Here is a 24,121-nt window from a genome sequence, read left to right as displayed (position 1 = left end):
GACATGCGCGACGTTTCATTCTACTTCCGCAACAAGAGTGGGCTCCCAAAGCTCAGTGACTCGGGCATCGCAGACGTGATTCTTGGCGGGCATGCTCTCACTGTCACCGCGCGAGTTGCGAGCTCAAGCAAGGATCGCTCATCTGCCCTCTACGTACGTCGCACCATCTCTCGTAGTCATCACAGTACCAAACTGACTTACCGAATTGCAACAGCTCAAAGTCGTGCAAATCAGGTCGACACACTCAAATTTTCAATATTGAAGACAGCAAGCACGACCTCCTGCAGGTGCAGAACGCGATCACGATCACAGTGCGCACAAGCCTGGAGTACGTCGATGGCCAGCTCATGACGGTGCGCGACTGCATGGACACCGCGAAGGTGGACGGGAACGGGACACAGGCGCTGCAGGACGTAAGTTGCATCTGTCCTCTTTCGTCATTGGGAGGCACAGGGACTGACATGTCTCCACAGCTATTGCAGCATAAGGACGAGGGCGGACACGAAGACGGGCACTTTCAAGGTCTTGTTGAAATGTGACTCGGCCATTCTGCAGGATGTCGGCCGCCACGAGAGCATGGCGAATCGAGCACAGTCACGGTCGGACAAGGCGACGAAAGGAGAGACGTGGCACTCAGCGGTGTTCACGATCGTTTGAGCTCATCTTATGCTCATGTCGTCCCAGGCCTGTCCAGACATCTGACTCTGCGTCTTTGCGATCTTGGTCTCACATCTACATGCCCATAAGTAACGAGATCCAGATACGCTACGCTTCGAGTGTCGTCAAAAAATAGGTGGTTGACGCGGCGCGTTCCGTGGTAGACAATAGTAGGAAATGGTGTATCATGTTCGTCCCGACCATTACACCGGCGAATCAGAAACTCATCTAAGTCCCACCCGAGCCCAAGGGTAGTGCCGGACCCACCGGGCTTCTCTCCTCTATTCAGACTTTGAGTCCTAACACTGGCTGAGAATGCTGCTGAGGCGACTGTCAGTGCACACAGAGTACAGTGCAGTGTATAGGAGCAGCAACGCGAGTGAAGAGGCCACGAACACCGCACATGATGCCGAAGCCCGTTATACATTGGGCGCAGGTAAGCACGTCTTTTCCTCTACATGCTCTGAAAGCCGAAATGTCTGGACTTCAACTTGCAGAATCAGGCATCGTCAATCATGCACCTACCATGGGCAGCAGCAGTGAACAACCTACAGTCGAGAAACATGCATGTGCATGTATGGTACCGGAACTAAGCAGGACTGTACAAGGTAAACTTTTTGTTTATTCGTTGTAGGGCGAATTCTCAAAGTCTGAGTACTACACTGCCGGGTTAGCGGCGCGGCCTCCTAGGCCGTGTCGTAAACTTGCTGCGGGCCATATGACCCTGCCTCGAGGAATAATCAACATCAACAGGAATCGGCTCACTTCCCACTGCCGCCTTGTCCCAGGCGAGGCATCCAGTGGATAGCCTGTCACGTTCAGCCTTGTGCGGCTAGGGATCTCAGATGGCTTCAAAGCCGCACGAAGCAGCATAGTATCATTTTGCCCACTAGTGCTACGACACTCACTTCGACGTACGACCCAGAGCAAGCCCGCAATCAACACTTCGAATCTCCTAGGCACAAAGCGAAGAATTCGCGATGGACGGAGCATCAAAGGGACCTGGCTAGCAGTGCCACAGAGCATTCAAGTTCGAGCTTGGAGGAATTGAGATCATTGGTAAGTTCCAGCCCATGTAGTACAGCTCGTAACCTCGTAACAGTAACATTACATGTCACATTTACACTTCGACAGTTTCACGCCATGTACGTGGATGGCATACGCCCGGCACGCACTGGATACGTTCGCCTCAACCGGAACCTATTTGAGTCAGAAACTGAATTACTGGGCTGTTACAACGCTAACGTCAATATCAACAGGGACAGTCTGTACAGTCAACCGTAGTGGCTACCATATGCACGTCGATGCCGCAGGGCTTGCGAGACGATCTGACAAATCGTCTTGCTGCGTGCTTAGAACCTGAGGCCCTGAAACCAATCAATACAGCTCAGAACGGCGGTGAGCATGTAGTCCATGCCATGCATTTCTCCTGGTACAATTGTCATTGTACTACTGTAGGTGCAGTATCTCTATTAATTGATGTGCCCTCATCTCAATGTTGCAACTGCAGCTCACCGAGGATTTCGATGGTGGCGAGCTTGTCCTGTATGAAGCAGGCTTAGTAGTACCTCTACGACATGGTGATTTCGCTATCTTTCCTTCTTGCAGCTTGACGCACTTCAACTTACACTACAAGGGGCGTAGAGCATCTATTAATATTTTGCTGCATACTGACAGGGAAATGACCAAATGGCTTGGAGGGCGCAACGGTTGGTCGAATAACAGCAGTTTCATTTGATGTACTATGTAGCTTGAATCGACTACTGGCTGCGTGCTTTCCCATGCTTAATAGCGCTCGGCCGTCACCCGTGTCCCGTGTTCATCGCCGACACTCGCCGGCATCGATTGTTGAAGTTCGTAGCGTCTCGGCAGCTATCGCAGGTGCGTCTCTTTCTTTTTCTCACTACAGTCTACACCTCTGCTGTTCGTTTCTTAGTACTCAGATATGGCTAAGCGCGCCACGAGGTCAGCCGCTACCGAACAAGCCTCCGGCACGGCATGGTCTACCAGGTCGACAAAGACCTCCGCAGCCGCAGGCGGCTCGAAGAAATCAACTAAGCCTACAAAAGGCAAGGCAAATGAAGCGGTCGCCAAGAAGAAGGTACAGAAGAGTAAGTAGGCAGAGAAGGAAGAACATACCACCAGTCAGTAAAATCCGTGAACCCATGAACCCGAATGTTATCGTTGGTTGATGATACGTGTCAGACGTACGCAAGAGGGCATTGAAGATGATGAACGAAGAGGAATTACCGGCCGATGAAGAGCCACGAAAAGCAAAAAAAAAGAGGTGTGCTGGTACGGAGGCCGAGGCAGACGTCGACGAACAGGATAAGCCGGTCGAAGACACTCCGGAGGATGTGGAGATGGAGGATGTGGCGACTAAGCAGAGTAAATCCATTCGACGTACGTGGTCAGATCACTCTCTGCTATACACTACTGATTCGCTTGGCGTATTGGTACTAAGCCAAACCTAAGCCGGCGTACGGGAAATTTGCAAAAGACAGAACTGCTTTGGATGCCGGCGAGGAAGATATTGTGCGGTCATTGGGTACGTTCACTCACATACGCACAATCATTTTGTCTGACCTACGACTCGTCGGAGGCGGTGGTCGCCGTCAAACTGGGGACAAGGCGAGTGGGAAGGTAGGTAGTGCGTCGTGTTATGCACCGAGCTCATTTATTTCAAGACAACTGACATCCAACAGGACAAGGGTAAGGCTAAAGCGACACGCAAGGACGAAGCAGTCGAATCTACCGACGAAAGCGAGGAGGGCGATGGTAAGGTTGACGGTGTCGAGATAGAGAATGAGGACGAAGACGAGGAAGAACGCGAAGACGAAGGCGGAGACGGCGATGGTGAGGATGAAGCCGAGGTGGAGAGCGGGTCTGAAAAGGGGGAGGACGATGATATGATCGAGGAGCAGGACGAGGAGGACGAGGGCGACGTTATAGTGAGTACACCGCCTGCACTATTGGCGGTGATCAGCATAGCACTTACAATATACAGCTGCTGTCTGAAACCAAGGCCAATCAGAAGAGTGATCGTGACAAGCTGACGGCCGGTGAAGGCGAAACTAGCCGTCGCATCAAGGTCGCCGACTTGCCGAATAGCGTCAAATCTCTCGTCTCGGCAGCGCAGAATTGCCTACGTCTGCGCATTGCCCTCAACTCTGCATGGACGCAGGAAGCATCCGTCACGTCGCAGCGACTCCCCACCAGCTTCAAATTGGTCAAGGATAGCCTCGACGATACACTTACAGGACGCGGTAAGAATGACCAACCTAACGCTGCAATGGAGGAAGCACTGCAGTTGCTGCAGGACGACCGGAAGAAAGTCAGGCTTTCGAAGAAGGAACGAGAGGAACGAGAGGCAATGGAGGCAATGAGAAAGAAGGTGTACACTGTGGTGAGTCAACGATTCCTGGTGGACCAGAAGTCACAGACTCTGATCACCATCAGGTCTGGACGTGCGCATCACAGACGCGGAACGAGCTAAACAAAAAGGCCAAACAAGTAGTTGAGCAAGTCTTCAAGTTCGGCAGTCTGTCTGTCGCTCAACGCACAGAGGCTGCCTTCTGGCTTCTCGAGATGCACCCTACAGTCGTGAGCGATGGCACAAAAAAACGCGGCATCCCCAACTTTGTCTTCAGGGGCATCAAAATCCATTTCGATCGGAAGAAGAAGCTGGACCGGGAGGTAAGTGCTCAGATCGCACGTTGTGTGTTGAATCCCAGAACGAACTCACGGCAATTTTAGCGTACGAAGGTCGAGCCGAAGGTGCCCTTCCGGGATGAAAGCATCCCGGAGCTTATCTACCAGTACTACGGCCTGGCTGGTCGCCCTGATGCGAGCATCAATGCGGCGCTGGATGACTTCAGGAAAGTCCCACTTAATCTCATAGCCGTCTCGTGTAATGCGGTATGTTTAGTATTTGAAAGTCCAGTCCAGTCCAGTCTTTTGACCCCTCAGAGGAAAGACTGCGACTGCGACTGGTCCTAGATTGACCCCAAAATGGTAGGACTGGGACTGGACTGACTGCAACCAGTCCTTTGCAGTCCAGTTGCCTCCAAAGACTGGTCCCAACTGGTTGCAACTGCACATGCAGTCCCAACTGGTCCCAACTGGTCCTGACTGGTCTTTTGCCAGTTGCAACTGGTTTGTTCAGCAATTATGTCTGCATGTTTGGTTACAAAGCTTTTTGTACTATTGTAATATGGTATATAATGGTAGGCAATAGTGTGTATCCCATGGGAGCATCATATTTCAGTCCATAATGACTGATACAGGCAAGGCATGTGATGTCAGTAAGGGTGAGACAGGTACACCTACCATATTAGGCATAAGTGGAGGTGCATAGATGGACAATACATGTTGCCTAAATAGGTTACATCATTAATATGTCCACCATGTTGTGCATATCCTATGTACTACTGCTATTTATGACCCCCAAAACCTTCCATTTGGCCATGTACACCAGCATATTAGGGGGGTGGCCAAAGACCAGTCGCAACTGGTTGCAACCAGTCTTTTGACCAGTCCCTCCAATTTCCCCAACCCTGGAAGACTGCAACTGGACTGGGTAAGACCAGTCCTACTTTGACCAGTCCAGTCCAGTCTTTCCAAGGCCAGTCCCAGTTCAGTCCCAGTCTTTTTCCAGTCCATGGACTGGACTTTCAAACACTATTCATGAAATGGGTCTCGGAATATGAACGGTATGTTCACTCCAACTCCATATTCACCGAGAGTCCGAATTCATCGTCAAGATTCTCGTATTTACTACAGGTGGTACTACCAAGACCGACCTGACTTCCTCTCGATGTGCCCCCTCACAATTCACGGCCTATTGCACATTGCGCCGAGCATGCGGGCCACCGGTCCTGTCTGGGCAAGCTGGGAGTTTCCGATTGAGAGGTTTTGCGGCACTCTACTCCCAGCCGTCAAGAGTCGTCACTTTCCATATGCGAGTTTGAGCAACTATGCCACCGAGGTCGCTGAGTTGAAACAGATTGCGCTCATCTACGATTTGGAGGATGAACTTGCACTGAAGGATCCTGAGGACAGGGAAGAGCAGCTTGACTTCGCCGCCCACGGATGTGAGTCCACTCACTGTTGTCTTGGTTCTCGGAGTCAGCAGTGCCATGTACTGACAATTCCACCATCATGTTGACGTCGACATCACACCACACAGATTCCAAGACAATCCTCCTGCATCCCCGACGCGTAGGCAAGATCACTACACAGAGGCGGAATCAAATCATCAAGAGCCTTGCAACGCGGTACGACACAACATCAACAATTATCAAACACTACGTCCCTACTGAGATCGAACAATGGAGCAAGGTCCGGATCAGTGGAGGAGGTGATACCATTCACGCGGCTGAGCTAGTTGGCCTTGGAGAGCACAATCGCGATGCGACGTATGTCCGGGTGAGTGAACTACAAGCTGCCCAGCTGTACATACATTAACAGTCCGAGGCCATCAGTACACACTCCAGACTGATCGTCTCGTGCATCGCCGCAACGCACCTCCCGACTTCCGGCAGCAAGATTACTATGGACAGCTCCTATGTATCTACGTTTTGTGCGGCAGAACTAGGCGTTAAGGCTCCAACCATTTCATGTATATACTGGGTATATACGGTTTTAACCATATACTGTATCCATGTATGTACCATGTCCAGGGTATATGAATATATACAATATAGTATACAGTATATGGTTAATTCCAAAGTATGGCAAGGCACATTAACACAAGGCTCTGAGCTGACCAGGAGGGGCTTTGGGCACTTACATCACTGCCTTCCATGAGCAGCTATCTTATCTCCAGCTTACCAAACAGATGAAGATTAATGTGTTTAAGAGTGTGTAACCCTGCTGTCCTGCAGGTTACCATATATGATACATTATGTAAGGTCCAACATCCATATGTGCAGTCTGGTCACCTTACTGAGTGTCATTGTGTCAATTGAATTGTTGATCACAGGTTCATTGTTGGTTTACAGTTGTGTTGGGTTTGCAGTTTGTTTGTTGGTATGTGGGTTTGATCATGCATGCTGGTCAGGTTCAGGTCAATTGTCAGTGATGGCTTTGGCACTGACAGGTGATCTTGGTTTATCCATTGAGAGTGGACTCAGATGCTCATTTGTGTTGAACAAACATCTTGGTCATGGTCAGAGCCTGAGGTGAACTGACTTGGAGACACTTGCTCCTGTGTGATCTCATGGGCTGTGCAGTATGCAGGCCATGCTATGGTGGTATTCTTGGTGGGAATGGCAAGTGAGGTATTGGGTTGAATTGCCTTGTCAGGATCCTGCAGATACAACAGAGATGTTGTTCAGTGTATTATTGAAATATTGTCAAGACTACTCACTGCATTCTTTTATTCTTTTTCTTTCCTTTTTCTTTTCCACTCACTTTATTGACTCATATATGACCTCAGTCTGGACCCCCAGTGAGCGGCAGGCATTCATAGGCTGCCCCCAGAGCCCTGCTCAGTATAGAGCCCCCAAGCAGGCCCACACAACTGTGTGAGAAACAAGCAGAACAGCATCCGACAAGTGCAAGTGTCCTGGGCATGGATGATGCCCAAAGGGCAATCACATCAGGAGAACTGAATGACAGGATTTTCTCGTGAAAGGCAAGACGTGAGACGTTCAATCACGGGCGAGATTGTTGCTCAGGAATGCTCATTGGCAAGCACCTATCTCAGCAAAAAGCAACAGCGAGACTCCAGCTCAGGCCAATCAGCCGACAACCTATACCCGTGTTCCCACTTGGTTCCCGCCCGCATTCATCATGCCTAGTTGCCATTGACAGTCTCGGACTGTGAGCCCATTTCACCTCTAATACTACATACAATTATTTCCAAAACTCTACTGTATCTCCCTGGTCACTTCTCGACAGCCTTGTTCCATGTCCATGGCAAGCCAGCCACACTCAAGTCTCAAGTGGGTCTGCGAGAAAGTGTGAGCACCCTTTGGTACATTGCCAGTAGTGCCGGCTGAGCAACAGTCTCACGCTGTGAGACACTGGCTCAAATTGGATCATCTGTGAGCCAGAAGATCACATCAGCAAACCCGGCACTTCCTGAACATCTGACGGGCTGATAGGGTAGCCTCAGACACCCTCAGAACACCAGATATCTCAGGATACTCAGGTTACTTCAGATGCACAGTGAGTATCAGACAGACACCAGAATTGACCTTTTCATTCAATTTATCGTAGTACCAGTCACCCATTCAATAATCATCTCTACCATCTTCATTTAGCTGTAATGTTGTACATTCTGCCCGTACACAAATACGAGAGTATAAGAAAGTGAGCGAGCAGAGCCTCAGCTTCCTCGCGAGCATCCTCGCCCGTACCACTTCTGCATATCCTGCTCTAGCCTGTCCACGATCTCTTGCGCCCAGTCTCTCTCTGCGCCTCCTCCTGACGCAACCTCCACAACCTCATCTCCTCGTTCGTGTACAAAACATCTGTATGTGCTTGCGCAATCTAGTCATACCTGCAGTGTTCCGTGTCGTCTGCGCACCACGTCTCATTCGCGAGCATGGCCATCAACCAGTAGTGGTTCATGTCGCGCTCTGAACGCGCCATCAACTGCACGAGCGAGAGAACACGCGGGCGGGCCAGTGAGCGAGCAGGAGTGCGAGTGGGCGGGAAGGCGAGCAGGTGGGAAGGCGGGAAGATGAGCACGTTGGCGCTGCGGACGGTGCTCGAGCAGTGGGTGCGTGCGACGCTCGAGGTGGCGGACGCATTCCTGTGGGACGTCGGCAAGCGCACGGACGTGTTTGCGTGTGCGGGGCTTGGGCGGGAGGTTGCGCTCGTTGCCGGGTTCTGGAACGAGTTCGAGAGCCTGCGGAAGAACAGCGAGGGCACAGGCAAGGGCATGTTGGGCGGCTGGCGCGGGACGGGGACAGGCATGGTGAGGCGGGACGGGGAGGTGCAGTTCGCGATGGGCGCGGGGCCGCAGGCGCTGGGAACAAGAAGCGCGGGCGGAAGGGGATGCTGAGCGAGTCGGTCACGGAGCGGTATGATGCAGGGTGAGAGAGAGGGAGGCGGCAGCGGTGGCGGCGGGCGGAAGGGTGAAGGGCGTGCTGGAGCAGGCAAAGGAGGGCGTGAGGAAGGTGCGTGGGTTTGGGGAGGCGGTTGAGCAGAAGATGGAGGAGCGCCGGAGGAGTGGGCGAGCGAGCTGGCCGAGCCTAGACGGACGAGAGAGCGCAAGAGGGTGGGCGAGCAAGCGGACAGGCGCGTGAGCTAACAAGAGTGTAGGAGTGAGCAAGCAAGAACGGGAAAGAGCGAGAGGGCGGGCGAACCAACAAGAATGCGGGATCGGCTGGGCGGAGAGCTAGGCCAGCAAGAAGGTAAGTAGAAGAGTGGGCTAGCAAGAGGGCGAGGCGAGGCCTAGGGTGGGCAGACGAGCAGGCGGGCGGGCGAGCGAGCGAGCGGGTGCCACACGCATGCACAAGTAGGCGGGCATCGCACTCACCTGTATTATCCCTTCGATGGCCCTCTTCCCCCAGCTCCCTGTTGCCCTCGCTCCTCCGTCGTACTTTCCGTGTGCTTGGGTGCTACCGCGCAGCGTTGAAGAGGAGGAGTTGAGGAGTCGACGTCGCCGTGGAGGAGCGTGGAGGCTGCAGCTCGCGAGAAGTGCTAAGCGCCTCAGCCACGACACGTCACGCGCGCTCGCCGGACCTCTTTCGAGGCTCAGAGTCCGTCGCCTCCTCCCTGTCTGCTTCGCCCTCGCTAGCCCGCTGCCGACCTCCAACCGACCTCCAATACATACAGGCGGGCCCGTCCGCAAGAGACAGCACATGTCAACTGGACCACTGCATGGCCGAAGACCGCGCTGTACGCGACTGCAACGAGTTCCAGTGACGCGCCAAAAGCATCGCTGGAGGCTCGTGAAGGTTTAACACGCATGGAGGAAAGGAAACTACAGCCAACAGGGCCAGGAAATGAGGTGAGTGTACCTCGTTGTTGAACCCTGGCAAGTGAATGCCCACCAGGACGACCGGATGGAGATGAATGCAACGGAGATGGCCCCATTGCGCGCGTGCCCAATGAGCACGAGCGCAGGGAAGACGACCTCGGCGCGCGCGTGCGCAAGGACACCAACCAATACGCCTGACGAGCGTAATGCCACGCACGGACCCGCAAGCAAGAGCTGGCTGCCTACGGATACGACATGTCACGCGCAGACGCATACTGCTTCGACGACGAGGGCCGACTCGCTGCACACCGATATGATGTGCCCACGCCCAGCACGACCCAGCTCAGCAAGCAGGAGTGCGACGAGCAAGAGCCTGCCGGGCACCCCAGTATGTCCACTAGCGCAGTACACAAGGACTTACCAGGTAATCGCAGCCATCTGCATCCACCCTCCTCGCTCGTATGCTCGGGCTCTTGGGCACCCACTTGCTATCGCTCACCTACTCAGCCGCCTGGCCACCTGCCAGCCCATTCGCGAGCCCGCCCACCCACTGCGGCCACTCGTCCGCCCGCTTGTCCGCCCACGTGCCTGTTTGCCCATCCACTCGCTTGCCTTATCGACATATTCGCCCGTCGGCTCGCTCGTCCAACACCCATTCATCTGTCCGTCCACTCGCATCCACTCGCTCGCTCGCCCTTCCACTAGCTCACGCATCTGGTCAGTGGCGCGTTAGCTCACTCGCCTGTCCGTTCGCTCACTCGCTTGTCCGTCCGGTTGCTCACCCGTTGCCAGCCCGCCCATCTGCTTGCGAGCTCACCCGTCGACTGCTCACCCAGTTACTCACCTACTCACTAACTCGATCGCTGTACGCCTACTTGCACAAACTTTTATTTGCCCGTCGTCGAACTCGCGAGCATGCCAAAATACGCGGTTGCTCACTGCCAGTGGGTTCCTGACCTGCCCATTCCCCCGTCTGCAGAGTACGCTTGAATGCTTGCATGTGCGCCTTCGGGTTCATGTAGCATATAATACATGTACATCAGGAAAAACTCATTTGTCTTTTCCTGTCATATTCTGCCCATTTAAGAGGTGAAGTTGTCTGAAGACAGAGAAGACTGTTTTACACAAGTCCATTTTTAAAATTGCTTAGAAAAGACGGAATAGCCTAGCTTATGCAACGTAAAACAATGGAAAGCTTTGTTATGATTGAATCATATTGAAGCAAAAATGTGTTTGGATTCATAGTGAAGTATAGAAAAGCCTACTGGTTATACCAATGCACTTCAGCACGACGGGTTTCCTTTTTACTGCTTATGGAGCTTCAGTTTACTTAATTTCACTCAAGCTGGCATCATGATGCTGTTCATCCATCGGCATTCAAAACTCATACAGTGTCATAACAGGTAGTGGTACACAACATATCAAGCAGAGTGTTAGCACAGCAAGCATGCCAATAAATGAGTAGAGGTAAGCGCCAGCACATGAGGAAGTGTGCTACATACAGGCGAGTGTGATACTAGTGATGGTGACGATCATGATGGCAGTGTGAGAGAGACGGGGGCGACGAGGGCGACTATAGCTACCGTGACGAGGGCGACGAGAGTTAGGGGGGCAGCGAAAGCGACGAGAGTGATAGCGAGAGCGAGAGCGAGAGTGATAGCGAGGGCGAGGGCGAGGGCGAGGGCGAGGGCGAGGGCGAGGGCGAGGGCGAGGGCGAGGGTGAGAGCAATGGTGAGAAATAGGGTATCTAGACATTTGAGTGAATAAAGCTTGGATGTAGAGAACGAAGACTACGAATACAAGAGATTTACTTACCTTGGAACCGGCTCAACCTAAGACTCAATAGAGTTGATGTAAGAAGCATTCAGGCACCCTCATCGTTGGACGCGGCGTCGACAGGTTCTGTGCCATGCTGAATGAACTGGTGTAACATGATGGGCGACTATTCACTTACCTTCGCCAGATTCCCGAGGTTCAGCTATGTCGCCTACATCGCCTGCAACTCCACCACTCCCTTCATTATCGCTTGGACCCGGGCCCTGCTCCTCGCCTGAGATGACCTCGTCGTCTTCGTCGCTGTCGACACGACGTTTGCTCCTAGCCTTCGATGTTGAGGCACCTGCGCTCCGAGGTTTCTTTGAAGGGCTGGGGGGTCTTGGTGCTCTTCGCCGAGCTGGATGGTTTGCCAGGTGTCTTCGTCGAGCTGGATGACTTCCCAGGTGTCTTCGACGACAAGGCGATCGATTTACCCGCCCTATTCACTGTGCTCGATGGAGGCTTGCCAGTGGACGCGACCTTCGATGCGACCTTCGACGCCACCTTCGACGCCACCTTCGACGCCACCTTCGACGTGCCAGGCTCGTTGCTGTCGCTCTGCGGCTTTGACGGTTGCAATTCGAGCAGAGGTATGAAACCGCTCTCCGACTCATCATCACTCTCTACAGACTCCTCGAACACGTTCGGGCCCGCATTGAGACGAGTGCTGTAGGTAGTGTCAGTAATTGTGCATGTCACAGACGTAACCTTACCTGATGTGCTTCCAAATCAACCCCTTCGTCACCTCGAGATACTCGCTGGCTCTCTCTTCGAGAGTCTCTAGGATAGCCATCATGCTATCCCACCTGGAGTTCGTTAGCATTCACTGTCGGGCTCTGAAGTCTTGATGTACTACTTACTTTGGAGCGAAGTGCTTGTTCGAAAACACTGTAGGCTGGCTGCGCGATGCCACATCCATCAGTGCTGACTCTATCTGTGATGGTATGCATAACTGCGTGAATAATGTACCAGAATATGGAAACACAAACATACCTAGTGTTTGAAAGTCCAGTCCATGGACTGGAAAAAGACTGGGACTGAACTGGGACTGGCCTTGGAAAGACTGGACTGGACTGGTCAAAGTAGGACTGGTCTTACCCAGTCCAGTTGCAGTCTTCCAGGGTTGGGGAAATTGGAGGGACTGGTCAAAAGACTGGTTGCAACCAGTTGCGACTGGTCTTTGGCCACCCCCCTAATATGCTGGTGTACATGGCCAAATGGAAGGTTTTGGGGGTCATAAATAGCAGTAGTACATAGGATATGCACAACATGGTGGACATATTAATGATGTAACCTATTTAGGCAACATGTATTGTCCATCTATGCACCTCCACTTATGCCTAATATGGTAGGTGTACCTGTCTCACCCTTACTGACATCACATGCCTTGCCTGTATCAGTCATTATGGACTGAAATATGATGCTCCCATGGGATACACACTATTGCCTACCATTATATACCATATTACAATAGTACAAAAAGCTTTGTAACCAAACATGCAGACATAATTGCTGAACAAACCAGTTGCAACTGGCAAAAGACCAGTTGGGACCAGTTGGGACTGCATGTGCAGTTGCAACCAGTTGGGACCAGTCTTTGGAGGCAACTGGACTGCAAAGGACTGGTTGCAGTCAGTCCAGTCCCAGTCCTACCATTTTGGGGCCAATCTAGGACCAGTCGCAGTCGCAGTCTTTCCTCTGAGGGGTCAAAAGACTGGACTGGACTGGACTTTCAAATACTATTCATGAACCCCTCCTCGACTTCGTCAATATCTTCGTGCAAAATCTCGAATTTGAGACAGATGTTAAGCAATCTAACAAGTTCAATGAAGTGCTTGTAGTATCGCTCGTGCTGAAACTGGCGGCGGAGGAGGATCGGGCCCAGGTGGAGAGTAAAAAGGGACCACATCTCGGCCGTGAACGAGCTTGTCTCCTTGGCAACATCTGGCACAGCTGCCCCAAAAGACAATGGGATGGTCCGGCTGGATGCCTTGCAAGCTGACCCTATTGCGTCCCAAACACTTGACCGAATTGCAAAGCTTTGATTCGACAAAGGCAAGCCTTTGAAGTCACCTGTCCAGATCGATACGAGGTTGGGAATGAGGCTCTCCCATATGAGGTGCATGAAGCCATATGGGAAAGACAAGGGAAACGATAAGGATGACAGCGTCGAGAGCAGTGGCGTACCCTTGATGCCGCATGCTTTCCCCAGAGCTTCTGCACGCGCCTGGTTTGGTGCCACATCAACCTCCCTGGCGTCTGACATGAACTGAGCGGGGGTACGCAATGGGAGGTTACGTCCATCGTAGCTTTCGGTCCCTGGGAAGCCTGTGCGGGAGAGCGGGACATACAGTGTTTTCAAGTTGACGTTCCGAATTCCTTGATCTTGCACATGCGGCAAGGAAACAAGCCATTGTGGCCTTTCATATGCATGATCAGGGATACTGCGGGGATGTCGCCGAAGGCTAGGATGAGGTAGGCATGAAGGACGAACAATTCTCGTGTCAGGGCATCGAATGCAGTCACACCAATTGCAAGTCGTACGAGCTCCTCAATCATGGGATAGAGGAAGGAGTCCATGTCCCATGGCTTCTTAGGGCCTGGGACGATCCCGACGCATAGCAGATGGTGCTTATGGAAGTGCACTTCCGGTGGCAGGTTGTAATTGAAGAAGAGGAGGGGCCATGCGGTATGTTTCCTTGATTGCTTCCCTTTGAAAGGCGAGAAGCCATCCGTCGCAAAGCCGAGGGCGATGTCTCGAGGATCTGAGAAGAACGCGTGGTTGAGCTCTTGGCCGTCAACAGTGACACACGTCTTCTGGAGGCCTTCGTAGTGGCTGGCATCGAAGATGTCAGTCATCTTGTCTGGCTGACGATTCGCGGGATGGTCGTGAGCACGGTAACGCATGAGGTCGGCTTGTTTGTTATGGGCGACGAGTGACTGAAGCCGTGGGATAATGGGGATGTAGACAAACAATTTCCTCGCCTTGCGATGGGTGCTATCTTGGTAGCGAGGCTCGTTACACTGCGGACAAGCCGTGAGCTCTGCATAGGCTGGTCCGACATAACAGACACAGCTATTCACGCAGTAGTCGTAACGAACAGGCTTGAAACCAGCCAGGAATTCGATGCAACAGCGGGATTCTTGAAGGCCGCAAAGGCCCGGTGTTCCAAATGTCACTCGGAATTTCTTGAATGTCGCTTCTGACAGGTAATCTTGAGTCTTCAATGACGCCGCCTTGAGCAGATTGATATCTTCCGACGACAAGGCACCTTGCGCTGCGGACAGTTAGTCAGCGAAATTCCACTCGTGTCGTGAAAAAAGTGGCATACAATGTGCCACATCATGTGCATCTCGCTCAAACCGCTCCCCTAGGGAATCCCACAGGTTGATCGTGTCCTCCGTCCTGCCTGGCAAGAGCTCAAATAAGAGGTCCTCCTCCAAGGTAAACTTGTCATCTTCATCTGCCTCATCATCCTCTTCGTGCTCGCCCTCGCCTTCCATGGAATTATCTTCCTCCTCGTCGCTCTCGGAGTCTGAGCCACTCCGCCCACCATCCTGTGCTCCCTGACCCATCCAGCGGTTTTGCCCGACTTGAACTATCTGGGGTGGAGCCTCCACTTCCATTGATGGTTCGTCGACACCAATACTCAGTTGCTCGTGGTGGTGTGCAGGGTGGTTGTCTGGCTGATTGCAAGGCAGTGTGCCGACAGTGTCCGCTTGATGATCAGGAGTCAGAGCCGCACGAGGGGCTAGTGGTTGCCCTATCCTAGTACTCTGTTCAAAAAGGTGAGCACAATTCTGACCGTTCTCGTGCGACCGCGATGGTCCAGGGACATTGGTTGGTGCATGCTGATGTCCAGACAGGTACGTGCGGTCAGCAAGCACTTTCGTCACAATGTAAGACGGACCCTGGCCCTTTAGATGGCGTGTTTGAGTCTTCAGATGTATGTCCTCGCCGCAACCGCAAGCACACGGTATTTTGGCCGTGTGCGTCCTCGATGCAGGCATATGTACTGTCAGACTTGTCAGTGACTAGTTAGCTCTGACGAGAACATCCTTGACTCACCTAGGGCCCCAGGTTGACTCTTCAAGTACTACGACTGTTCAATATTTTTGTTATGCAGCTCGAGGACGGCAGTGAAGGCTATGGATTGCCCAACTTAGCACGCACAAAGGCAAGCAATCCAGAGACTGCACGTGACAGTCTGAACTTGTACGTTGATAACACGTCGAGCACCTTTTGCTCTAAATTGCAGTGTTGACACCCCCATCAGCACTCGTCCTGGACAGTAACACACACCTACTCGAGCATCCACAAGATGCCCCAAACTCGCCACAAGAGGGGAGCAGCACCAAAGCAACCCAATCACCGCCAAACGAACAGCACCCCGCCGAGCACAGACCCGCACCCTGCAGGCGACGTCGACGTGGCATCTCCAACGAGTGGCAGCCCAAACTTGAACAATTCTGAGAATTCGCAAGTGGTTAGTAGTTCACCTCCCCACGATAGCACAACAGCTGAAGGTGCCCGTGCCAACGATCAGCATTCTGGGGATCCCACGTCAACTGTAGAAGCCCCAGCTGCTGCCGGGCCCACAGTAGGTCCACGACCCAGTCCTGACCTCGCAGCTCCAGTCCCGGCCAATACCACCAATGGGCAAGCAACAGTTACCAGCTCTGCAACCGGAATCGTCAATTTGAACATCCCGGAACCGCCCATCAACCCACAGCTACTGGTCATACCGGGTCCACCTGCGCCAACGCAGACACACGAGGAATTACAGCATATGATTTGTAATTTGGAAGGTAAGTCGCACTCACCTGCATGTAGTATATCAAACATCTTGATTCGGCATGAGAATTGATCGTCCTCATGCATCCCTGCAGCACAAATCATTGCGATGCAACAGAATGCGAATCCAATGCCAGCTGTGAACCCGCCAGTCAGGCCGTTGCCAAATGGTATGGCAGCCCCAACGCAGAACGGTACAGCGGCCGCACCGACACAGAATGGTATGGTGCCGCCCGCACTGGTACCCGGACATCACGGTGCGGCACAGGTATCAGCATCAAACGCGACTACCACCGCAGTAGTTGTACCCGCGCCGAACCAAATGCTCGTGTCTGCGCAGAACACCGGTACCAGTACCAACGCTAGTGCTAGCACTGCTGCGAGTGGCAACACAGCAGGGCGGCCACCACCCATGATCCCTCGCCCGAAAGGCACGGCCGGCGAAGATTATAACCTGCAGGAAGCAATGGGGTTAGCGAATGACCCAGCTACGTATAGGCAGATCAAAGTGAGCCTTGTCATGCTCGGCCCATGGGTAGGAGAAAACTCACAGTTCATCGAAGTATGCTGTGCGCGAATATGTTAGGGCAGCACAGCTCAACATAAACGTCAGGTGGAACTACCAGGACAAGAGCATGTTAGCTAAAGTAATGCGGTTGGTGAGTGAGATTACTGACCTGTTTGTATGACGAGTACTATACCTAGACTTCACTGGCCACCCGCCAAGAGCTACATCGATCGTAGAGCAAACCCGCCAATGCTAGTCGAGTCGACGTCGACGTAGCGCATGCTAGGCGGTGACGGCGGACTCCGACTTGAATTTGCTGCATCAGTCTTCGAATAAACGCCGACACACGTGTCTCATGCGATCTCCCTACAGGCTCGTGTCAACTTTCCATACTTACAACACTTCGTACACAACTGGCCGGTCGATGCGCTGGCCCACGCTTACTGCAAACACCGTAAACTTCATCTCAACAAACTCGCTCGCGCCACAGCGGCCGCAGCCGCAGCCAATGGCAGCCCAGTTCAACCTTTGACGATGGACGACGTGGAGAGCTCGGACGATGGGCCGTAGGCCTAGGGGCCATGGTGCCATGCATATGTTCAGTAGTATGTATTGATACCTGTATACTTCCATAGTATTTGAAAGTCCAGTCCAGTCCAGTCTTTTGACCCCTCAGAGGAAAGACTGCGACTGCGACTGGTCCTAGATTGGCCCCAAAATGGTAGGACTGGGACTGGACTGACTGCAACCAGTCCTTTGCAGTCCAGTTGCCTCCAAAGACTGGTCCCAACTGGTTGCAACTGCACATGCAGTCCCAACTGGTCCCAACTGGTCCTGACTGGTCTTTTGCCAGTTGCAACTGGTTTGTTCAGCAATTATGTCTGCATGTTTGGTTACAAAGCTTTTTGTACTATTGTAATATGGTATATAATGGTAGGCAATAGTGTGTATCCCATGGGAGCATCATATTTCAGTCCATAATGACTGATACAGGCAAGGCATGTGATGTCAGTAAGGGTGAGACAGGTACACCTACCATATTAGGCATAAGTGGAGGTGCATAGATGGACAATACATGTTGCCTAAATAGGTTACATCATTAATATGTCCACCATGTTGTGCATATCCTATGTACTACTGCTATTTATGACCCCCAAAACCTTCCATTTGGCCATGTACACCAGCATATTAGGGGGGTGGCCAAAGACCAGTCGCAACTGGTTGCAACCAGTCTTTTGACCAGTCCCTCCAATTTCCCCAACCCTGGAAGACTGCAACTGGACTGGGTAAGACCAGTCCTACTTTGACCAGTCCAGTCCAGTCTTTCCAAGGCCAGTCCCAGTTCAGTCCCAGTCTTTTTCCAGTCCATGGACTGGACTTTCAAACACTACAGCCTGGAAGTTACTTCCAGGCTGTCTACTAATGTGTTTATAAGGTATGTAGTACACAAGCCACCACTAGCTAGCCATCGAATATACCGATACCATACCCTCCTAGTCATTTCGTGTGCTGTACTACTTCCTAAGTTACAATGAATTGGTGTTGACAGAACCACATACCGACTGCCTATCTATCAGTATGAGCTGTCTGCGGGATGAAAAACGTACCATTTACCAGTGCTAAAAGGGAATGCTAAACGGTTGACCTTTCGACCGGGCACTGGCTGAATCTGCAGACAGGTAATCCATATTAAAAAAGATCAGTATACCGGTTCTGTCGCACACGTTGACCACGGGATTAATACCGGTCGAAAAGGGACATGTGCGGGTCGAAAGTCAGACCGGTGCAATGAACCGTTGAACGTGCGAAAAACGACCATTGTCCGGACGAAACCCGTCCGTTATACAGTTGAATGAACGGTTTCGTTTCGACCGGTACTAAGCACCCAGTGGTATCTCATGGTATTTGAACCCGGGCTCCCGCAGAAGCACGTCGATACCGTCAGATGGGCTCCTAATGACAACAACGTGAGACGGTCCCAGTTGCATACGAGAGACAGACTGGATGACTATCCGTAAGGATTTAGAACCGACCGATCGTCTCTAAACGAGTTATAGCGGAGCTTGAATTGTGTTTAGAACAAGTTCTAAATCCGTAAGACGAGTTTAGAACTTACTGTCACGTCCTAAATCGAATACCATGACTCCTGGTATGCCTGGTATGCGTGCTCTCTCCGGGCTGGACAGCGATGATGAGCTCGAGGATGAAGAACGCCTCCGCCTCGGACTTGCCGCTGCACTCATTCTGGGTGCCCTCGACTCGCAACTTACTCGGGCAACAAACCACCGTCAAACCTACCTCACATGCCCTGAGCTCATGCCCGATCCACGAATCAACACTCCATGGCAGCACATTACTGAGTGGAACTTGACCGTTTCGAACGGTCCACCCGGAGTGCATTTGGCCCGTTTCTAACGGTGTACCCGGGCTCGGCCGGAGCACTCCGGGTCTACCGTTTGGAGCGGCCGCCGCCAGCAACGAACTGGCCGGAGGGAGGGTGGTGGTTTGGAATGGTCCGGCCGGAGTGTTGGGTAACGTTCCGGCCGGAGCTCTGGTGAACGTACCGGCCGGAGGCCTCGAGAAATATGGGTTTCCTACGGTCCGGCCGGACTGTTATCCAACGTTCCGGCCGGAGCTCTGGTCAACGGTCCGGCCGGAGGCCTCGAAAAATTTAGGCTTCCTACGGTCCGGCTGGACACATATTCAATGTTCCGGCCAGACCTTTGATCAGTGTCCCAGCCAGAGGCCTCAAAAATTTGGGCTCTCAATGGTCCGGCCGGAGCACTCAGCAATGGTCCGGCCGGCACACTCAGCAATGATCCGGCTGGAGGCCTCCAAAGATTTGGGTTCTCAATGTTCCGGCCAGGACCGGGGGTTGATATCTAACCTTCTGGCCGGACCCCAGATGAAATGGTCCGGCCAGGCAAAATTCCACCTTCCAAACATCTGGCCAGAAGCCTTGCGGAATCTGGGCTGTAAACAATCTGGCCAGGCTAGTTTGTAATCATCCAGCCAGCCGGACCCCAGATGAACAGACCGGCCGGGCTTCTCCCAAACCAGCCAGACACCTCAGGTTTGAACTGCCGGTGATATAACAACAAGAATTGTTAACCACCGAGCTCAGCTGGAAAATGACCAAGGTTGTGTCAACCAAGCTCAATATTTAACCACTACCGAGCTCAGAGTTGAACCACCGAGCTCAGAGCTGAACCACCGAGCTCAGAGTTGAGCCACCAAGCTCGGTATCAAACCACCACCGAGCTCAATAGTGAGCCACTGAGCACAGTATTGAACCACCGAGGTTAAACAGCTAGGCTCGGTGGCCGAGAAAACTTGGCCGGGCTCGGCGCCGAGGATAAATGGCCGAGGCTCGGGCCGAGGTTTCAAGCGCCGAGCTCGGTGAAAACCACCGAGGTCAGTATCAAAGCATTGAGCTCAGTGTTAAGGGGCCCAGGTAAAGGGCCGAGCTGAGTGTTCAATGACCGAGTTTGTTGTTGAAGCACTGAGCTCGGAAATGGCCGAGGTTAAACCACCGAGCTCGGTGAAAAACGGCCGGGCCGTCAGATTGCCATATAAGGAAATTTGGTATCATCTGGTAGCCCTTCATTCACAGAGTACAGTATATGTTCCCTAGTGTACAGAGATGCCTAGTTAGGTCAGAGAATACAAAACAAAATATGCTCACAGGCTTCTCTGAGAACATACTATTCAACTCCTGAGGCCAGTTTTCTTTTCCCACAATGTTTGACCATCTAGAATGTGCTATTTCAATGCACAGACTACATCCCCAACAGGAATAGTCTTATTCTTTGAAGCTGAATGCAGGACAGGAGATAAGGGGTATACATGTTGGATAATGATGTTCACTCCCTGCAGCCAATATTCTTTCCAAATAGTGTTTGACTATCTAGAATGATTCATTTCCTCACAATGAGTGAGTCCTCCAAAGGAATAGTCTTATTCACACAAGCTGAATGCAGTACAGAGTTAAGGGAATCTGGTCTCATATAAGTATCACTCAATTTGAACAATGCTGATCATCACTTCTGTATCCATGCATGATATAGCTGAAGAGTTTATACATTGGACAGATGTGTCGCATTTTGCTCTGGCTGGCCTAGGACAGTGCACCGGCCGGACCGTTTGCTACGAGCAATGGCCGGCCGGACCATTGGCAATGAGCATTGTCCGGCCGGACCATTACCAATGGAGAGATGTTTCTGTGGCCAGTGCAATGCGCATGGGTGCACATCACAGTTTGATACAGACAATCATTCAAAGCAGGCCCCATCATGACACAATAATGCATGTTCCCCTTAGCTCCATGCTCAGTTCAGCTAGGAAGAATAAGACTATTCCTCTTGAGGACTTTGCTGTTCATGTTGGATTAAGCCATTCTAGTTTGTCAAACATTATGGGCAAAGCATATTGGCTTTACAAAGTAAACATAGTTCATCTGTATCCCACTCCACCCTTGACACCTTAACTCTGTACTGCATTCAGCTTGTGTGAATAAGACTGTTCCTTTGGAGCACTTACTCCATGTGAGTAAATGAACCACTCTAGATGGTGAAACCCTATTTGGAAAGAATATTGGCTGCAGGAACCAACATTCAAGTCAGACATGCATATCCCATACCTATATGCCCCTTATCTCTTGTCCTGCATTCAGCTTCAAAGAATAAGACTATTCCTGTTGGGGATGTAGTCTGTGCATTGAAATAGCACATTCTAGATGGTCAAACATTGTGGGAAAAGAAAACTGGCCTCAGGAGTTGAATAGTATGTTCTCAGAGAAGCCTGTGAGCATATTTTGTTTTGTATTCTCTGACCTAACTAGGCATCTCTGTACACTAGGGAACATATACTGTACTCTGTGAATGAAGGGCTACCAGATGATACCAAATTTCCTTATATGGCAATCTGACGGCCCGGCCGTTTTTCACCGAGCTCGGTGGTTTAACCTCGGCCATTTCCGAGCTCAGTGCTTCAACAACAAACTCGGTCATTGAACACTCAGCTCGGCCCTTTACCTGGGCCCCTTAACACTGAGCTCAATGCTTTGATACTGACCTCGGTGGTTTTCACCGAGCTCGGCACTTGAAACCTCGGCCCGAGCCTCGGCCATTTATCCTCGGCGCCGAGCCCGGCCAAGTTTTCTCGGCCACCGAGCCTAGCTGTTTAACCTCGGTGGTTCAATACTGTGCTCAGTGGCTCACTATTGAGCTCGGTGGTGGTTTGATACCGAGCTTGGTGGCTCATCTCTGGGCTTGGTGGTTAAATATTGAGCTTGGTTGTTACAACTAACAATTCTTGTTGTTATATTACTAGTGTATCAATTCTGAGGGGTCTGGCTGGTTTGGGAGAAGCCTGGCCGGTTGGTTCATCTGGGGTCCGGCTGGATGGTTAGAAACTAGCCCGGCCGGACCATTTACAGCCCAGATTTTGCAAGGCTTCTGGCTGGCCTGTTCACATTGGAAGTTGGGATTTTGCCCGGCCGGACCGTTTCACCTGGGGGCCGGCCAGACGTCCGAAACCAACCCCGGCCAGGCTGAATCATTGCTGAGTGCTCCGGCCGGACCATTAGTGATGAGCCTGGCCGGACCGTTGAGAGCCCAAATTTTCAAGGCCTCCGGCCGGGACACTGATCAAAGGTCCGGCCGGAACATTGGGTATGTGTCCGGCCAGACCGTAGGAAACATAAATTTTTCGAGGCCTCCGGCCGGACCGTTGACCAGGGGTCCGGCCGGAATGTTTGATAACAGTCCGGCCGGACCGTAGGAAACCCATATTTCTCGAGGCCTCCGGCCGGTACGTTCACCAGAGCTCCGGCCGGAATGTTACCCAACACTCCGGCCGGACCAATCCAAACCACCACCCTTCCTCCGGCCAGTTCGTTGCTGGCGGCGGCCGCTCCAAACGGTAGACCCGGAGTGCTCCGGCCGAGCCCGGGTACACCGTTAGAAACGGGCCAAATGCACTCCGGGTGGACCGTTTGAAACATGATTTCCCACTCAGTAGGCTCACTCAGCTCACCCAAAAGGGATTTTGGAGCAATGTCATTGGTTGAACCACTGGCAAACCTTGCCTTCTAAGGGAATCATTGAATCTCAGCTCCCCATGCCGAGTTTTTTCATGCCCAATGTGGTCAGCAACACTGTCTAGACTCTTACTAGAGCACATTAAATGTGGAGAAATCTCGGAATATTGACTTTCATGCAATGCTCCTTGCACACAGGTATGGAGGTCCAAATTAGGTATCCCAGTGCTTGTTCACAGTGTACTGACCATGGCAAGTGATGCAGAGGCATATGTACAAATGTTGTTTTGCATTTACTGCCCTTACTGGAGAGTCCTACAGGCTGACAATCTTATGCAGGGGTCTATGGTTACCAGATATAAAAATCACCATATATGGTAGATCCCTTGCCTGTTTGGGAAGTTGATGATAGATCACCTTTACAGTGTTGCATAAATGGCGGGAAAATGAGCAAAACATTGGATAACACTATTGTCCCATTGTGGGTTGATAGGACTTATGTGTGATGCTGAGTACTTGTGGATGAGATGGATAGCAGAAACACAGAGTCTGGTGCAATAGGCTCAGCCACATGCCATGTGAGGTTCACTCGTCCACAGGTCAAAATTTTGACCTGTGGACAAGTCATCTTGCCGTGTAGTCTCCCAGGCTCCACTGAAATATGCTGTTCAAGGGAATTAGCCTCTGACTGGCCTTACTGTATTTGGCCAAAGGCTCTCAAGTCCATGTATCTGCTGTACTGTAGCCTTCACAAATACAACAAATACAACAAATATTCTCTCTGATAGGTATGATGTCATAGAGTCTGTAGCTGCTGTGACTTGCCCATCAACTTCAGTGGACATGGCACAATTCACAAAACTCAAAAACCCACATATGCCTCTGTACACATGAGTGCACTGCTTTTAACCTTCAAAGTGACTCTATCAAAGCCTGTAGACTGCCCATTGATTCTCTGACATCTGGGATCTGCTACATAGGGAAGCTGGCCTTCCAAAAATGGCAGTTTCCATTCAGCTGCTCAGTCTGGGCTCAGAAAATGCTGATAAAATCTGGGAATATTATGTACAATTGAATTAATCCATGATGCCTGCTGTATGTAAGAAATTGATCCTGTATAGAGCCCTCAGAGTCCATAACTAGCATGCCTTGCCTATATATTCATAATCCAGAAAAGAGAACCTCTGTGGACAATTGCAAAGTGATTCCAAATATGAATAGGTTGTTGTCTCTGAAACACATTTGATATGACCTGTATAGACCATGCACATAGTCCACACAGCATGAGTGTGTCTGGAATGTGCACAGCACTGCTATGAGTGCGGAAATATTGTCATAACATGCCTGTGTTGACTTCCCACTACTGAATGA

At 51.7% G+C, this 24,121-nt stretch overlaps 5 protein-coding genes across 5 annotated transcripts; 3 read left to right on the top strand and 2 right to left on the bottom strand.

Annotated features, from left to right (window-relative positions):
* Window positions 1-5,497: 5,497 nt before the first annotated feature.
* On the top strand, window positions 5,498-5,677 carry B0H18DRAFT_845665 (uncharacterized protein; the record flags this gene model as incomplete). Its single annotated transcript, XM_048039550.1, has 1 exon — window positions 5,498-5,677. A coding segment is annotated over one exon (180 nt), but the record flags the coding sequence as incomplete, so codon positions are not given.
* A 2,477-nt stretch (window positions 5,678-8,154) lies between these two features.
* On the bottom strand, window positions 8,155-8,583 carry B0H18DRAFT_1129223 (uncharacterized protein; the record flags this gene model as incomplete). Its single annotated transcript, XM_048035404.1, has 1 exon — window positions 8,155-8,583. One exon carries the CDS (start codon window positions 8,581-8,583, stop codon window positions 8,155-8,157), a length of 429 nt encoding a protein of 142 aa, XP_047884751.1.
* A 2,541-nt stretch (window positions 8,584-11,124) lies between these two features.
* On the bottom strand, window positions 11,125-12,326 carry B0H18DRAFT_1129222 (uncharacterized protein; the record flags this gene model as incomplete). The annotated part of the gene is made up of 6 exons (XM_048035403.1): window positions 11,125-11,339; window positions 11,465-11,494; window positions 11,547-11,668; window positions 11,712-12,074; window positions 12,121-12,213; window positions 12,268-12,326. 6 exons carry the CDS (start codon window positions 12,324-12,326, stop codon window positions 11,125-11,127), a joined length of 882 nt encoding a protein of 293 aa, XP_047884750.1.
* Window positions 12,327-15,729: 3,403 nt separating this feature from the next.
* B0H18DRAFT_1129220 (uncharacterized protein) lies at window positions 15,730-16,848 on the top strand (the record flags this gene model as incomplete). The annotated part of the gene is made up of 4 exons (XM_048035402.1): window positions 15,730-15,894; window positions 15,955-16,216; window positions 16,298-16,764; window positions 16,816-16,848. The coding sequence occupies 4 exons, from the start codon at window positions 15,730-15,732 to the stop codon at window positions 16,846-16,848; spliced, it is 927 nt and encodes a 308-aa protein (XP_047884749.1).
* A 2,001-nt stretch (window positions 16,849-18,849) lies between these two features.
* B0H18DRAFT_962612 (uncharacterized protein) lies at window positions 18,850-20,344 on the top strand (the record flags this gene model as incomplete). Its single annotated transcript, XM_048043125.1, has 5 exons — window positions 18,850-19,083; window positions 19,106-19,710; window positions 19,914-19,978; window positions 20,021-20,124; window positions 20,165-20,344. 5 exons carry the CDS (start codon window positions 18,850-18,852, stop codon window positions 20,342-20,344), a joined length of 1,188 nt encoding a protein of 395 aa, XP_047884748.1.
* Window positions 20,345-24,121: the final 3,777 nt, after the last annotated feature.

This window comes from Fomitopsis serialis, assembly GCF_022376445.1.
Source record: "Fomitopsis serialis strain Sig1Antser10 chromosome Unknown B0H18scaffold_377, whole genome shotgun sequence".
NCBI classification, from domain to species: Eukaryota; Fungi; Basidiomycota; class Agaricomycetes; order Polyporales; family Fomitopsidaceae; genus Fomitopsis; species Fomitopsis serialis.
Note: the sequence above shows the minus strand (reverse complement) of the source record. Positions and strands in the feature narration are given on the sequence as shown.